This window comes from Hermetia illucens, chromosome 4 (assembly GCF_905115235.1).
Source record: "Hermetia illucens chromosome 4, iHerIll2.2.curated.20191125, whole genome shotgun sequence".
Lineage (NCBI taxonomy): Eukaryota > Metazoa > Arthropoda > Insecta > Diptera > Stratiomyidae > Hermetia > Hermetia illucens.
The window spans coordinates 39,116,202-39,134,242 of record NC_051852.1 but is presented as its reverse complement, the minus strand read 5'-3'; the positions used below and the strand labels follow the sequence as shown (position 1 = coordinate 39,134,242).

General features: G+C 40.4%; 1 protein-coding gene across 8 annotated transcripts in view; it reads right to left on the bottom strand.

The window, feature by feature from the left end:
• Positions 1-15,642, bottom strand: part of LOC119655154 — a 584,113-nt gene extending 568,471 nt beyond the window's left edge. For all 8 annotated transcript variants that reach the window (XM_038060895.1, XM_038060896.1, XM_038060898.1 and 5 more), the window contains exon 1: positions 14,806-15,642. Coding sequence is in view for 1 of the 8 variants with exons in the window: in XM_038060902.1 (XP_037916830.1) it covers positions 14,806-14,807 (2 nt within the window). In the remaining 7 variants the exon portion in view is untranslated. The remainder of the gene's footprint in view (positions 1-14,805) is intronic.
• Positions 15,643-18,041: the final 2,399 nt, after the last annotated feature.

Genomic DNA, 18,041 nt, shown 5'->3' with positions numbered 1-18,041 from the left:
AGACACCTCTGGAGACAGAAAAGCAGAGCACCAACTTAGAAGCACTCTAGCGACGTCTGCTGGCCGACGGTAATTCCAATAGGAACAAACTACGCAGAAGACATGGATCAGCGTTAAAATCAGGCTATCGAAGGTGCACATCGAACATCTCCTGGGCAGTAAGTGGCAACAGGGGATATATCCCTTACTTGAATTCTCACCTGGTTATGCGTGGTACCGAGGACCAGTATTTCTGAAATTTTCTTAGTTCGTGCGTCGCTAAGATCAGCAACACCAGGAAGAGCGTGACGCTCAAGATTGTCCTATACGATGAGAATCCCATAGAGCCAGTTGATCATATCTGGTTGATGGAAATCTGCATGGATAAGAACAAGTTCGTCCAATGTCTGCAATTTCAAAACCAAAACCAGAGATTCCAATGGATGACTGGGCGGTCATCAAGGGGAAGAAAGCGCAGGTAAACAGCCAACCTTTCCTATCCGCATAAATAGAGATCAGTCCCACTAGAAGGGCTGTAGCTATAAATACAGTATTCCTGCTTTGTTAATCTTGAACCCATTGTCAGAGTAGCTGCCGGCATTACCTACCCTAACGATTTCCTCAACGCTGATGTTGTGCAAAGTTCGATCTCAAACTCCCCCTTAAGTTGTGCGGTACATATTTAAAACAATACTAAATTGTAAAGTACTAAGGCACTACCATCGCATAACATACGTACTAGGACCCCTATCTGATCGATCTCTGGATACATTTGACTAAACTGTGTATATAAGATGCGAGTCATGAGGTGTGAATAGAGATTCTCGATCTCGAATTTTTTGTTGAATATGATACTCATGTATCTCCCATGTGAATGACGTTGCGGGGGAAGGAATCTATTTTATGTTTGATAAGGCTATATCAGCATTTGGATTTGGATTCGGATGTCAGTTGATTTCTATCAATTCCATTCAGATACCATTGGGTTCCTCTTCTTGACCTACGCTCATAGACGGCCTACAGGATTAGGAGGGGCATACCTTGGTTGCAGCATGACAGTCATCAGGTGGAGGAAATAAGAACGCCTGCGGCGGAACAAAAGTAATAAAAGTTTGTCATTTGAGTACGCCAAATATGGTTCCTCTATAATGAGCTCTATCTTGCATTTTGGATGCCAGAAATGCTTTCACATGACTGAATATGGTAACTTGAATAGGTTTCTCTTCTCGCAGAACTTTGCTTCCTGTTAGGCTTATCATTTGTATAGAGGAGACTCTTCGCTACTTAGATATCCTTAGTATCAGTTCAGCGTACTGACATCCACAATATGAGCGTCTTCTCAACACCGTGCGGAGACTGGCTCTCAGGTGTTCCTTGATGTAAGCCTGTGTCATACTAGCAGTAAAGTAATATAATAATAATGAACGTGCGCGCTAGTTTTCCACCCCGAAGGGAATGTTATCTCCATGTATTCGAAGAAAGTATTGAGACTCAAGTCTGAAGGAGAATTATTTGCAGCGGCTCTTGCCAGAAAGCTTCACCAAAGGTAACCTCTTATTATGGCAACCGAGATGGCTCTTTGACAGTATATCCTTCAGGAAAACTTCTGGGGGATATATTTTCGGCCAGTTCGTTGCGGTTGACTTTACTACTCTGGGATTATACTCCATTACTCCAGAGCACAGGTGTCATACCCCAGGGCAAGTCAATAGAGTTGGAACTCATTAAAATGAATCCTAAGCATGTACTGAGTAACAAACTAGTACTGCTGTGCTATTCACGGAAAGTCTCTGATTCTAGCCCTCAAATCAATTTGTGTCCTAAGATGACTGCACCTTCGCACCGTTTACATACGATAAGGCCGCGAGGTCTTCATAGACCTTCTGGTTCAACGGATAGGTTTGAGAGTTTCAACATATAATATAATCTGTCGCCGCACACGTCGAAGATGTCATTACCAGTTTTCCGTCTCTCAAAACAGTGGGCTAAGAATGTGCAAACTTCAGCAAGACTTTTATAAAAAGGGGCATCTCAAAAGTTATTACGCAAGTGCCAGGTAGGATGAGACTCCAAAGATAGTAAGAGAGCATCACATGTTCTATTTCTCAGGTTCCAACTCCTTCCCAGCAATACACCCAGATTAAAAGCACGCGTGAATTTTATTAAATAAAGTACCAGGGACAGAAATATCAAAGAACCTGTCTACATTACCAAACCAACCACCATAGTGACATGTATCTGCGTCGTTGTGAATACTTCTGTAAGGTGTATTAGAGGATCTTCTAAAAACAAAATAGTTACCAAAGGACGCTTGTGGTTGGTTTTCTAATTGCTCGCTAGTTCATTATAATTTCGGCGAGATCGTGAAAAAATCCCTATGAGCTGCAGCTTAAGAACACACTCGAAGCTTTCCCTGCTGTCGTAAGTGGCAATTAAAAGGGATAGAAATTTATAGGTTACCAACACATAAATTTAAAAAAAAATTGTTCCTACCGAAACGTCAACAAGGTCTCTATTGAAAATGTGTATTCGGGAATGTGTCCACGCTCCTCTACAACTATAGCAAACGTAATCAGAATGCTCGCTTTCTCCAACTCGCACAGGAATTTATACAATATAAGCTCGACATACTGCTACAAGTGCTAGCAGGCGTGAATCCAGTGTTGGGTTGTTTCTGACGACTACCGCAAGGCGAGGTCTCTTGACCTATGAGCCGGTTTCTGACAAACATCTGAATGCAAGTTTCCGGTCCAGGTTTAGAAACATTACAATTGTATAGAGCTATGCACCAACGGATACTTCCGATATAGTGGAGAAGGATGTCTTCTACCAACAGTTACATACAGTTCTGGGGTGCCAAGGTGAGCTCTGACAACACCTTGCTCGAACATATGATGGGGAAACACGGTCTTTGAAACCGTAACCATAATATTAAAGTTTGTAGATTTCTGAAGTTCTCACGGCTTAATCATTCGTGGCACATTTCTCGAGCACAGAGCCTGCTATAACGTCACTAACACTACACGAGTAATCAGATTGACCACTTTGCGATTAGCAGTAGATTTAACAGTTGACTGACTCATTTAGTCAATGAGGCGGACATCAGCCTCGAAAGGGTTTGCGTGTCATATCCGCCGCTTCAAGTAGGGTTAACGAGCTGCGACCCCCCAAGTTCAACATCGACCGCTTGTATGATCCAGATGTCGCTCGGCAGTGGGAAAGCTATCTTGCTGGTCGGACGCAGGTACACTGAATAATGCGCCTGAGAATATCGACGAGCATTCGGCCGACGTGAAAAATGCTCTTTTATCTTTTATCTTTTATCGTCTTGAAGGGACGCCATAAGATCTAGTTGACCGCGGGGAAGTGGATCGATAAACGGAGGCGATTAAAGGCTCTATTAACCGCTACGAGGGTTGACGCATGACATCTTCATTTTCATTACCCCAAAGTCACCGTTGCACTTAGTACCTGGCAACCATGAATGCTTAGTCCCAAAGTTGAGACAAATGTCTACCTGCGTAGTCCATAAGCTGAGAAAACTCGTTTCATCTTTGTCTTTAAATGTACGCTCCAAAAACCCGGCAAGTTGAAGGGTGCGGAGGGAACTGGGACAGACCATAAAAATGCTTGGCAGAATATATTGAAATTGTCTAAACCAGTCCCTCCAAAAGAGAATAGGAACCTGGAACACAAGTCTACCTTTCAGACAAAAACGAGAAGTGGGCCTTTCCCTTGGGATAATATGCAACGGTCTTTCAGGGTGAAGTGTTTACGATCCTAAGAGCAGCAACCTGAGTGAGGTTGGTGACAATGCAGGTGAGATTGGTGAGGGAATTTACAGCGATAGGCCTTTGATTACTTGAAAAATGGTTTAGGAGTGTAGAAACCGATTAAACTATTTTTTAGATTCAATACGCTGGAGTTAGTCTAGGTACATAACCTCTTTGCCGGAGAGGAAAATAAAATCTCGGATCACTTTGCAAAAGAGGGTTCAATCGTACCTATGTCGGGATCGGGACCAGCAATTATAATACAATGTCAGTAGGATTGAGGAATGATAATAGCAAAAACTAGTAGCAGACTTCCCAGAAGATTAACTGGCAGAGCCTAGATACCGCTGGATATACCAAATTTTTTCTGTCAGAGCCTGTCGCTCCAACTGCAGCGAATAACATCTGATCCACTAACGGAAATTCCCTTAGATAGGGGACCAGTGCATTTTTTAAGCTTACAGATTACTTACGTCGATAGAAGCATATCTATGGGTGATATTTGAAGAGTTGTGTGACTTAAAAGCAATAGCTATGTAGCATAATTCTAGGAATAAAATATCTTCCTTATCACTACATCCGTCTATTATCCAATTATAAACTATATTTAATAAGAAAGGAGATATTATCTGATCATGACCTTTACGAGGAGGATGATAGGTATTAAAACGATGGTAATTCATTTATGGTTTCATTGAGTTGGCAATCAGTTATATTACAGTCATTAATAGCCGTTTTGTGCAGGTCCTTAGAATGAGCATTCAAAATCATCTTATTAAATCGTAAAATCTCCCTCGTTTCACCAATTTTACCCCGGTATTACCTCAACCCTTAAGACGAATAACTTCCTAAGGTGATAAAAGCCAAATGCTGCTGTCCCTCTGCGCCATCAGCCAAAACCAATTTCAACAGATCCCAATTCTATAAATAATCTTCCTTTTAAAATCGAATGAATTATTTTACTCCACCCTATATAATCGTACTCCTTTCGGTTTAAGAATTTTATCCGAAAAGAATCCTTTTTAGCTTCTTCATCCCCCTTATTCCCGAAATGCCAGCCTGGATTGGCCTGGTAAAGCGTGCACAGCTCTCTAGCAATTAGATTCATGGGATATCAAAACAGGATGTTGTATTTCTTGGGTAGATTTTTCAAGCCATGTTTAGAGTTGTTTCGTTCGAGTGAATTCCCCGTTGAGGCGTGTTGCTTCCTTCAAGATTTGCCAATGGATCAACCAGAAAGCCTCTACAAGGGTGGCACCGTAAAATAGATGAGCGATTTCCGTCGCCTGCCAAAATACTGCGGGACGAACGGGGGCGGACCTTTGTTCCTCGGCAGAGGCAGAATATCCTCCTTTGTACGTACATACGCAATACGGATGGCATTAAGCTGATTACTTTCGGTGGTACTTTAAAGGACGAAATTGCGTTCATACACTACCGTCTTCTCTGATCTCAAGGCGAGATAGGAAGCAACAAGAGGTGGGAGTAGGTGTACTGGAAAGTGAAATGTGGCGCTATCAAATCGAGACACGATTACGACAGAATGAAATATGCGAAAGTGCGTGGAGCTTTCAGGATGCCGTGCGTTCCTCAGCTTTACGACAGTCGGAATGCGAAAATAATAATAAAATAAAAAGAAACAAAGCGCTGGCTGTGGGAACTCAAAGGATACCACTACACCAAAACTAAGAGCGCTCAAATGTTGCGAGTAATACATACAGATTTTCGCAAATTACATATGCTACGAACCTTATGTGCTTTATCATAATATACGAGTGGGTTCATAATCTTACAAGCAAATGCAAAATTGTCGTCGTCACCAGAGTATCGCCAGCCAAGCGGAAGGAAACCAAACAGAATTCAGGGGGGAAAAGCGTTGAAGAATTATAAATGGTGTAGATGAATGGCGTTGTATTGTGAAGAGAAAATTATTTTCTTTTGATGTTTGTTATTAATGAGGATCATTAGTGGCTGGAAAATGTTCAAATTTAGGGTTAAAATGTTTGATTTGCTTTGAGAAATCTTAAAGTGTTGTAAGGAGACGGTTGCAGATGTGCTTTCAAAAAGATTTCAGTTGACTGGTAGTAGCTGATTTAGTAGTAACTAGGATTGAAGGATTGACTAGAAACCATCGTGACCTAGTGAGGAGTAAATGGGACTTTACTTTATCATAGCTCTGCATCGACTTCAATATTGGGGTGTAGCCAGTTTAACTTTTTCAATAGGTATCGGTACTTTGCACAAATTTAACTTGTAGAGGCAGTGTTTGAATGAAACAATCAGTGTCCAAGTAGATTTCACCAAATTTTCAGTGTTCATTGAGAGGATCCTAGAACATCATCATGATCATCAACGGCGCAACAACCGGTATCCGGTCTAAGCCTGCCTTAATAAGGAACTCCAGACACCCCGGTTCTGCGACGAGGTCCACCAATTCGATATCCCTAAAAGCTGCCTGGTGTCTGCCCACCGCAACCTGTTGAGCCGGATGAGGAGGATTTTTCTCTTGAACGCATCCAAGAATTCGCAATTTTTCTTGCTAAGAACCCAGGTTTTCGAGGAATACATAAAGGCTGGCAAGATCATACTCTTATACAGTAAGAGCTTTGACTCAATGGTGAAACGTTTCGAGAGAAACAGTTTTTGTAAGCTGAAATAGGCTTCGTTGGCTGCCAACGACCGTGCGCGGATTTCATCAGATAGGAGAAGTTATCAACGGTCTCAAAGTTGTAGCCTCCTATCTTTATTCTTCGTTTGACCAGTGCGATTTGATGTTGCTGGTTGGTTGGTTTTTGGTACTGCCAACTGAATATATTTTATCTTGCCTTCATTGATGTACAGCCCAAGATCTCGTCTCAATAGCCGCCCGCTCGATCTGGATAAAGGCAGTTTGTACGTCTCGGGTGGTTCTTCCCATGATGTCGGTATCGTCAGCATAGGCCAGTAGTTGGGTGGACTTAAAGTGGATCGTACCCTCGCGTTTACCTCAGCATCACGGATCACTTTCTCCGGGCCCAGGTTAACGAGGACGCATGATAGGGCAACCCCTTGTCTTAGGAGTGATTCTGCTTCTTTTATCTGGCCTCACACAGTGGTCAGGGTCGGCATAGTCAGTTTAATCAATTTCGTCGGGATACCGAATTCTTTCATGGCCATGTACACTTTTACCTTGGCTATGCTATCATAGGCGGCTTTAAAGTCGATGAATAGATGGTGCAACTAATGTCCATATTCCAACAATTTTTCCATCGCTTGCCGCAGAAAGAAAATCTGATCTGTTGCTGATTTGCCTGGAGTGAAGTCTCTTTGCTATGGACCAACGATGTTCTGGACGTATGGGGCTATCCGGCCTAGCAAGATAGGAGAGAGTATCTTATAAATGGTCTTCATCAACGTGATACCTCTATAATTGCTGCACTGTGTTATATCCTTTTTATGTATGGGACAAATAATGCCTCATTGCCAATCGTCAGGCATTGATTCGCTGTCTCATACCTTGAGCACAAGTTAATGAACCACTTGGTGTAACTGGTCGCCTCAACATTTAATTAATTCGGCTGTAATTCCATCGGCTCCTGGCGACTTATGATTTTTGAGCCGATGAATTGCACGGACTGTTTCTCCTATACTTGGTGGTGGCAGTATTTGTATTAAAGTGCCTATGGTATTTTTGTACACCGCTTTGTCAACTGTTAACTTTACCAATAAAGATTTATTCTACTGTCGTACTATTGTATTTGCTATTCTGTCTTTAACAGATACTTCTGGCGTAAATATATTGACTTGAGAAGCTATATTTTTTATGGCAAAGCCTCAGAGGATTTGTCCTAAAAATTAGACGCAGTGAGAAAAAAAATATGAAGAAAGCCACGCCCGATTTCCAAAAAACAGATGAATTTTAGCGAAAGTTTTCTAGCATCAAATCTGAAATTAAGTCTAGATGGCAAACGACCCCTTCACTCCCCGACACCAGCTTCGGGAAGTACTAATCGAGACCTTCAATTCGATACTCCAAATATAGTCATTTGGCAAAAAAAAGACAGACAGACAGATAAGTGGAAAGGCTGCGGTGTAGGCTTCCGGTAATCTTACAGCAAGCAATGAACCACCGCGAACACGATTTTGTAAGGGTTAAGATCGATAACCTCAACAATTACAGCTGTTATGCCGCCCTAAGTATGACAATACCAGAGTATTGCAACATGCTGGATAGACTGGCGAAAGACGCCATCGACCGCAACCCCAAAATTATTGCTGGCAACTTCAAGGGCAATGGAGTAGGGAAGCCAAAAAACAAAAGAAAGGGGAATAATCCTATTCGAGGTTTTCTCCTGCCTAAACGTCACCCTGGCTAACATCGGAAGCGTAAACACCTTTAGCCGTGGAGAGCTAGACTCTGTTGTAGATCTTACTTTCGTAAGTGATTCGTTGGTAAAACAACTACATTGGCATGTTAGCGAAGAATACACGCATAGCGAGCATGTGACTCATCCATGCCAAGACGTGCACACTCTCGGAAGCGCAACCCTAGCTACTGGTGGAAAGCTGAAATAGCGAAGTGCAGTAAGAATGCTTGGAGGCCAGAGGGCGGATACAATGCCAGAAAATCAACAACGGTACCCCGAATATAAACAGACACGCAAAAAGTTGCAGTGGACCATCACTAAAATTAAAAATCATTGCTTCAAGCGACTCTGTGTCGAGGCAGACTCAGATCTATAGGGAGGAGCGTACAAGTCCGTTATGTCGGCAATAAAAGGCAAAAGGTCCCCTCCTGTTATGTGCCCTAGATTATTGTGGGAGATAGTTTCGCCACTGTTCCCCCAATTTCCGGAAACAATCTTCCCAATGATGCCAATGAGCACCGAAGATATACCTCTAGTAACCACAGACGAAGTCTTGGACACAGTGAAAAGGGTCTAGGATACCGCAGCCCCGGCATTGATCGAGTCCCCAACAAGGTGCTGAAACTGGCAACAGGCTTGTTGGCACAGGTATTTACAGACTGCCTAAAAGAAGGGCCCTTCCGATAGGTGAACTAACATCCTATAGACCTATCTGTCTTCTGAATACAATAGGCAAGCCCCTCAAGCGGGTATTCTATAACCGGCCATATCCATTAATTGATAGTGGCGATTATTTTTCGAATAGGCAGTTTGGCTTCCGGAAGGCTCGGTCAGTGGTTCATGCTACCAAACTGGTTTTTAAGCTAGCCAGAAAAGCCTACGACGAAGGGAAATACTGCGCACAGGTGACTTTTGACATCAAGAACGCGTTCAATTCTGCCAGATGGAACCATATAATGGAAGCGCTCATCGCGGCACAAACACCAAAATATATATTAAATATTATCATCGATTACTTCCGACAGCGGCAGCAGCAACACAGGTATATGCGAACGAGACTATACGGACGACCAAGTCTTGGCTTAAAAACCGCAGGCTGGAGGTTGCTGAACACAAGACGGAGTTGGTGCTCTTTACAAAGCGGCGAAAGCAGAAAACTGTTGAAATTTGCATCGGGGCGCATGTTGTTAGTTCTCAACCATCGCTGAAATACCTGGGAGTAGCATTCGACTCCAAGCTGAGCTTATAACCCCGCTTAAAGCTTACTGGGCAGAAAGCGGCGACTATCAACTCAACACTGGCAAGGATGCCTCCAAACACAATCGACGATTACTCTTATCGTGAGTCGTCAGATTTGTACTTTTATATACGGTACCAGTGTGCGCGTCAGCGATAAAGATAGGAGAAAATCGCAGACAGGTTCAAGCTGCATATCGATTAACCGCTCTTCGAACATGTTGCGTCTACCGAACAACATCTTATGAGGCTACATGCGTGATTGCGGGGATAATCCCAGTGGATATTCTAGCCGAGGAGGCAAGTCGTTCGTACGAGAATCAGGAAGCGTGCCTAAGCAGGCAAAGTAAGCGTATAAAGTCATTGGCTCCATAGTAAACAGCATGGGACCAGCGGAGAACGGTCGGTGGACACACAGACTTATCCCAGATATAAGTATGTGGACTATGCGAAACCACGGTGAGACTCAATTCTTAACTGGACACGGTGGGTACAAGAAGTACCTCTATTGGTTCGGTCTGGATGAATCGCCCGATTGTCCTCTTCTTCGCTTGCCCAAGATTTAAAAGTTCAAGGAGATAGCTTGAAACAGAGCTAAATATCCGTTTAACGATGGAAGGTGATAAGGTGCATGGTGCAATCAAATACAGCAGGGGACACGGTAGTTACAATGGTGAAGCGAATCTACCACCAGCTAAAAGCAGCATAAGCGCAGCGGGGACATAGAAGAGAAGGTACTGCAATTAACGCCACGCAAAGCGGTAGCAGTTCGTTTAAGGTGAAGAACTAAGAATCAAACAGCCCCGCGCAGCAATACCAGAACGGTGGTCCCGCGGGGAGAGTGTGGAGAAAATGTGGGGAATTTTAGTCGATAAGAGTCCGGCATGCATGCATGATGCATTTCTCCCAGTCAAAAAAAAGAAGACAGACAGACAATAAACCGATTTTAATCAGGTTTTGATTTACACAACACCTTAAAAAGTAATTTGGCAGAATCCAACCTCGTCTTCACTGTATTGTTATTGTAGACCAGTGAGGATCGGATTTGTCCATGAAACAAAAGATGTGACGAACGAAGAAATAAATTATTTCTAAAATAAAATCGGCCAACTAGAGCCGACAAAATCGGGTGGAAAAAATGGACATGCTTTTACGAAACGGCAATTGTTGTTGACAATAGTAAATGGTAAAGTATGCAATGCTGAATCAGACAATAGATCTCCCCAGAGGTGCTACATCTGTAACACTTTGCAAAAAAACTTTAGTGATTTGGCATTATCTGAGACTAAATTAACTGAAGAAAATTTAGAGTTTGGTTTATCGATTTTGCATGCCAGGATAAGATTTTTTAAGACACTCCTCCATCTTTCGTACAAAATTCCGTTAAAAAGTGGAATAAGATACTAACTAAAGCCTAGAAGGGCCTCATAAATGATAAAAAAAACACGAGAAATACAAGGAAAATTCAATGATTGAGCTTGGACTTATCGTTGATGTCGCTAAGCCTGGCTATGGAACAAGTAACCACAGTAATACCAGCAGAAGATTTTTCAACAATGCCGAGATGTCAGCCAATATTACTAGAGTGGACCAAAACTGGATTGTAAGATTCGTGACGGTATTGGAAATTATATCTAAATAGACATTGATAAGTTTAAGTCATACTGTGATAAAACAACAATTACACCAACAGTTCACAAAATTGTAATGCACGGCCCGTTCGTTATAAAGTATGCCTTGTTACCCATTCGAAATCGGCCAGGAGTAAGCATTTTCGGCAATATTGAAGGCACTTTATAGGAAAATTTTCAAGAGAACAATGCAACATAGACATATTAAATAGGCTACTTCTAACGTCAGATCCCTTCTTGAGTATCATAAGACTTTGGTCCGCCAAAAATATCAAAAACATTTAGTTCAGCAGCTTTGAATATGCTACTCCCGTGGGACATCGCTGAAGATGACAACAATGAAGATGCATCTATATCCATTGACGATGACGAGTCTAATCAGGATTCAGACGAAGAAGAGTGGTCTTCGGCGTGACTTTGATTTGTTTTTGTGTAAAACAAAACCTTTTTAAAGTCGATTCATTTTCTGTCTGTCTGTCACATGCACTTTTCTCCAAAACGGCTAAACCGATCCGAATGAAACTTGGTGGATAGATGGGAACTATGAAGTCCCACGCATACGATAAGTGACATAAACTTACGTGCAGTTTAAAGGGGGGTTTCCCATACATGCAAAGGGGGATGTAAATTTATTTATCATTGAATAGAGTCATGAGCTATCAAATGAAAGGTGTCGATTAGTACTTTCCAAATCTGGTATTAGTTTTGGCATGAATTGCAAAGTACGCGAGAAGGAAATCAAAATGTACACATTTAAACTGAGACAGGACTCATTTTCGGAAACTACCCAATCCAAACACCAACAAAAAATCAGAAAGGTGCTCTTAGATGAAATCTAGGCCTCAAAATTCCAATATTTGCTCAAATAACTTTTAGAAATTGACTGAAAAACCCCCTTCAGTTCACTTCAAGAATATCCAGTAACATAGAGGACAATATCTTGCATACACATGCCAAATTTCATGGAAATCGGGCCATTAACGCCAAAGTTATAGTAGTACAAACTTTACTGCTTCTAAAGCCATGCAAATAAGATACTGACGTCATTATTAACGAGAATAATTGAGATTCGCATTATGAGGCATCTACTTCTCCCTAGCCGTTTTTATAGTTTTGTGTAAAACAAAACCTTATTAAAATCGGTCTACGGTCTGTCTGTCTGCCAAACTGTCTGTCTATCTATCCGTCCGGAAAAGGGTTTAGTGATTGATATCAAATTTGGTGGAAAGGTGGCAACTGTGAATGCTCACGCATACAGTGAGTTACATCCTTTTACGTCGAACTGAAAGGGCGGTGTAAATACACGCAAAAGGGGGGTGTAATTGGTTTTTCATCAAATATAGTCATGTGGGAATGGAAGGTCTGTCTGTCTGTCACACGCATTTTTCTTGGAGACGGTTATAGCAATTAACATCAAATTTGCTGGAAAGATAGGAACTGTGAACATTCACGCATACAGTGAGTTACATCCTTTTACGTCGAATTTAAGGGGGTGGAGGGTTCCCATACATGCAAAAAGGGGGTGCAACTTTTTTTTTCACCAAATTGGAATGATCCTCCGTGAAGATGCTATTATTCTCGAAACTATAAAATCAACAAAAGAATGAAAAAATTATAAGTCCTGGGTTACTATATGAGTGGGTGATATCTGTATGTATGTTATCAGATAATTTTTAAAAAGCAATAGAGACATTTGTAGCCTGAAGTTTGAAAAAAACTCTAGGACTAGCAAGAACGAGTTCAAAATAACAATAAATCATCCCCAACGGCTTTCGTGAAGCTATGCACATGAAAATTATGGAAACATAGAATGCAGAATTCCCAACCGCGCATTAAAAACTAATAGCAACGCAAAGGAGCATAGGGCAAAAGATCGGAGGACTCAACAAACGGAAAAAGCAGGTCGCATTGAAACTGTCTAACCAGAGGACTAATCTCGTGCCCAAAGACTGACTTGGTATGATAAGTGATTTAGGTCATACGTTAGTAAAAGACTGCATTTTCCTTGCTATTTTTAATTTTATTCTGTTAAGGGATAGTCGCACCGTGTCCTTGAAGAACTATTGTGCCCCTTTTACTGGTTATAGTGTACCTATTGATCATAGTATCTCAAGCAGGCCTATAACTGTTAGAAACTTTAGTATGTTCCCTACTTCTAGATCGTTCAGCATTGCATCTGGTAGTAAGTGTTCTCCCAGATGCCACGACCTACTTTGCACAAGTGCCGGACACTGTCCCAGGACGTATAGAGGTTTCGTCCTCCTCCCCACAAAACCTGCAGGCAGTGTCCGTAGATATCCCTAGCTTCCCTAGGTGATAGTTCAGCCGATAATGACCAGTGAGAATTCCCACTATGATTCGGAGGTTCTTTTTGGTAAGGTTTAAGCAATCCTTTGTGCGTATGGGTTCGTATCCCCCAATAAGCACCCTGGACTGGCCCGCCCGTATAGTTGCTAACCTTGACATGTGAATAAATTTTCCCTAGAAGGTCAACAAGTTGGTTATTGCACGGCGCAAGGCAGAATGAAATCAGTGTCCTCATTTAAAAGCCCCGGAGGAGAGTAAAGAGAAAACCAAGACCCGAAAGACATGATCCGCAGGTATGACGAAGATTTTCTGGAAGCCATATGGATTATATTGAATAAGATTAATTTCGCTATTTCAGACTTTCTTTATAAGAAATTGTAAGGACGAACACGAATTTCTGTTTCGCTTTTTAAAAATATCCTTGAGAGTGGAACATATACATATCCGGGTAGTTTCAAATTTTACGGAAAATTTAGGGAGAAGCTATCTTGTATTTAATTAAAGGACAACCTTTCTAGTGAAAATGAGTCCAGGAGACAAACTCCCAGCCAGTTTTATTCTCGAAATTTCACGGATAAATTTAATAGTTTAATTTAACTAATTTAAATATTTACTTTTCAGTCAACTGAACTCTATCACTAACTAAACCAACCATTTAATGCTTTTTCAGTCCCACCAAAAACCATCCACATTTAGTATCCAGTTCACTCGAAGCTATTTCAACACCACTTCTGCTACCCACCTGAAAGCATATCCCAATATATCCAATTGCATTGAAAACTTTTCAATATAACAAGCATCGAAACTCATGGGGGCTAGGATAATAGCCAAAATGCATACTCGCAAATTGGGTTCCGCATCAAATGAAATCAATATCAAATTAACGTGGAGTTTAATTTTACCTTGGGGGTGTCAAATATTTTCTATTGTGTTGACTAGCAACAGTGCATCGATGATACGTGTTGTTGGGTACACAGACCATCGATATTTCCACAGTACACTTGGCAACTATTTTCAGATCAACTTTTTACCCCCCACAGTCATTTAATACGAAATTCGCCGAGGGAGTAAAGTATAAAAGCAAACAATCCAATTTCGTTGAAATTCAATTAAAAAAGCCAGAACCAACGTGAAATTTAGTTTTAAAATTTTCAACTTTTCGTTCAACTTTTTTAAATGGGAATTATTGGGACGATCGAGACGGTTTTTTATCTTTTATTGGATTTTACTTCGAAATGAACTAATTAAATATAAAAATATGATATTTTTATATATTTGACTATAATACTTTATGGTAAAAAAAGGCATATCTTTTATCTTGTACATGCATTTGTTTCCAAAAAACTCTATTGCAATTAAAAAAAAAATATCTTTCCTATCCAAAATGCAATCTTACTTTGATATCTTTCAAAATTTTAATATAGATATTTTCTCTAACATACAAAAGTCCTCTAATGAAAATTGGCTACAAATCTCTTATTAGCAAAGCTAGGATACTTTCTAAGAATTTTAATCTAAAAAGTAGTCACTTACATTTTTCGTACAAAGTCCTTTTTACTTAAAGATGCTTTCCTTTTCCCAGAAGACGATTTTGGGTTCTTTGCTTAAATTCCTTAAAAGGCGGTCTTTCCTCCTTCTCCTTCTTTGTTGAAACTTTATGCTTTTTATCACTCTGTGGTTAGTTACCTTTGAAGCTAGAAACGAAATTGATTTTTCTATCCTTTCTAGTTTAACACAAAAAAATTTATAGCGTGGAATTATTTAGAATTTTTTTTTGCAATATTTGTTTTATTTTGTTATTAATCTATGATATAAAATATATTTTCTTTAATTGAACAATGAACACTAAATATTCTCTCATTCACGAAACTTTTCTCTTGGAACTTTCACATATTTTCCAATTAAAATTTATTTTTCAGATTTATTTAAAATTTTTCAAACCACTCAGCACTTTTTTAAAAGATTAAAGATTTTGAATTTTATTGTTTCACTATCTTGACATCTTTTATTATATCGAATAGTATCTTTAGGAAAAATATCCTTTATATCTTCAAGCAACGATATAGTGGAGACGAAGCACTATTGCAGGATCAATTGTTTGGACTAACCAGTTGCTTCTGCCGATAGACTTCCATATGATATAGTTGTACATATAACTATCAGACTTGATTTTCTCTATTGACCTATTTGCAGTTGGCGGACATACCACAGTGTTTTCTTTGCTCTAAACTTAACTTTGCGTTCCAACTAGACAACTTAACAATTTCTTTGCTATGAAGATTTCTATACAGGTATGTCTAGAAACTGAAAACTTTAAAAGAACTCAATAACTGTTCCTGATTGACTACAAGATGGAATAAGGTAACAACAACTAGCTAATCGAACGATAGCCAACAGATGACTAAAATTGCGCGCGTTTTTCCTCCTAAATTTATACAATTCGCATTCAAGGCAAGAGAGAATTTCCACTGCCGTGCTGCTGGGAAACTCGACTTTTCTCTCTCGTCCTGAAAAGGTATTCAACCCGAGCCAAGTATTCTGCCTGGATGAGAGCTTTGGGTAAAATGAAAAGCAACACCATCATCCCTCCACCACTCACAATTGGGGGACGAAAGAAACTCTGGGATGGAACTACAGGGGTACATGGGAAATGGGAAAGTGAAAAAGGTTGAAGAACGAAGGTAACTGTGTTCGCTTAAAATCTACTGGGGTGGAAAACTGAAAGAGAAAGCTGTGATGGTATGAGCGTTCGGGTGTAGATGACATTGGGAAGGCCACAAGAAGGGCGATCGGTTGGAATGGGTTGTGGGTGGCGGAGTCCCGGATTGTTTGAGTCTATGCTCGGCTATATGTATGCAAACAACAACAGGTGGCTGAATTAAGTAGGGTAGTAGTTAGCTGACTGTTAGCTCGTCAGTTTAGAGAGCGTTTGCCTGACTCTCTCTCACCCGTGATGCGGCGTAATAATCTCTCTTGCTCCACATTTAAAGTGGATTATTCTGCAGGGCTGCTGGCACCAGGACAACAGGTTTTTCCTTCGTTGTCCTTCAATCATGACAAGATTATGTCAGAGCGAGACGTTTTTTCCTCTGGATTACTTGTTTGAATGTTTTCCTGCTCATTTTTTGCTGTACTTGTGGGTTTGCAGTTTGCTGTTCGTAGCTTTCCCTACGTAAAGTAAATTTTTTTACTGTTGCCGCAGTTGGAAATGATGATGCTGAAAATATTGTCCCAGCATTTTTTATAATGATATTTAGCTTTGACTCATCTGATGTGCCATATGGGGGGAACTGTTCAAACATATAGGCTTTCTTTTGCAGTGTTTGATTATTCTATTTCATCATCTTCACTTCGACAAATCTTTTACTATGGGGAATTCTAGGCTTACCATACTTTGGATAGATAAAATATGCATAGACTTCAATATTAAAATGAAATGCTAAAAGCCGTTATCGAAAAATAACCTCTGATTCAAATTCCAAACAATCTTCTGTTCCCACGCCATACACTAGCATAAGCAACTTACATACGTCCATATAAGGTTTAAAGGTTTCAGTGGTGCAAACTTTCCAGAACAAGAACAAAAGCTACGAGAACCAGAGAATGACCTCCCAATTTCCAGTACATTCTCTTATGGTTCTCTAATTCTCTCTTCAATCTGCCGGTACATTCATTTTCTCTCTTCCATCCAGCCTGTCCTCTCTTTCCTCTCCTTAATGGACCATTTTATCTGTTTCACGCTCATTGGAGCAGGTTTCATTCTTCAGACGATTTAAATCTATCCACATATCTATGCTATGATAGTATCTAAAATTATAGAAAGAGATATACCTGGGCTACCTCTTCGCTCAAACCGAAATGAGAGTGAACGCATTATTGAATTGTAACCAATAAAATTGAGTCAGTTTTCATACATATAAGAGTAGATGTGGTAATATGTAGTATGCTAATTTTATTATATTATAAGCAAAAGAGAGATACATCCCCGGGGACTTCTTTGAGAGTATACCGTCGCCCCTCGGTATAACATTGAGCTACCAAGAAGGGCAAGTGATGGGGACAAGCCAAAGGACAAACGTGATAAACAGAAAAAAAATATTGAAATATATGTTCAAGTATAATGTACTGTTTACATGCTGTGTGTGGACTATGTTCATATATAAACACAATTGACCTAACAGAAGTTCGACCAGAAAACTACACCAATAAAGTGCCTCCACTTTACTCTGTTGCTTCTCTAGGATTCAACAAGTGGGTCGTGATGTGGTTGAAATGGAAATAAGACCGGCGTACTATTTGGGGGAAGCAATAAATGCAATGGTTGAATAGTCAAAGAGTTTAAGAGAAGGAATTCGGAAAAGGTTACACAATTAATTTACAGGGAAGGAATCGTTGATGGCCAATGCAGTAATTATAACGTAACAAATTTTTGAGGACGAAGGGTTCAATAAGATGACAAAAATTATATGAAAATACCAGAGCTTGCAGAAGACATATTTTAGGAAGACAAATTTATTTCATTTACGAAAGCACCGCCTCAACTTCTCTTTAAGATTCTGCGGAAACCAAAAATTTATTAAAATCGGTTTGCTGTCGGTCGTTATCAAAACGCGGAAATTTTTAGAGAGCTCTGACACCTATCTTACAGCATATCTCCCTTTCTCGCCTCTTCTATTCTTTCAACCTAGATTAAATCTGTCCCACCATATGCACTCCTGTCCTAGCACGCAAGCATTCTCCAAGTAGGCTTTTTGGTGCAACAGTTCTTT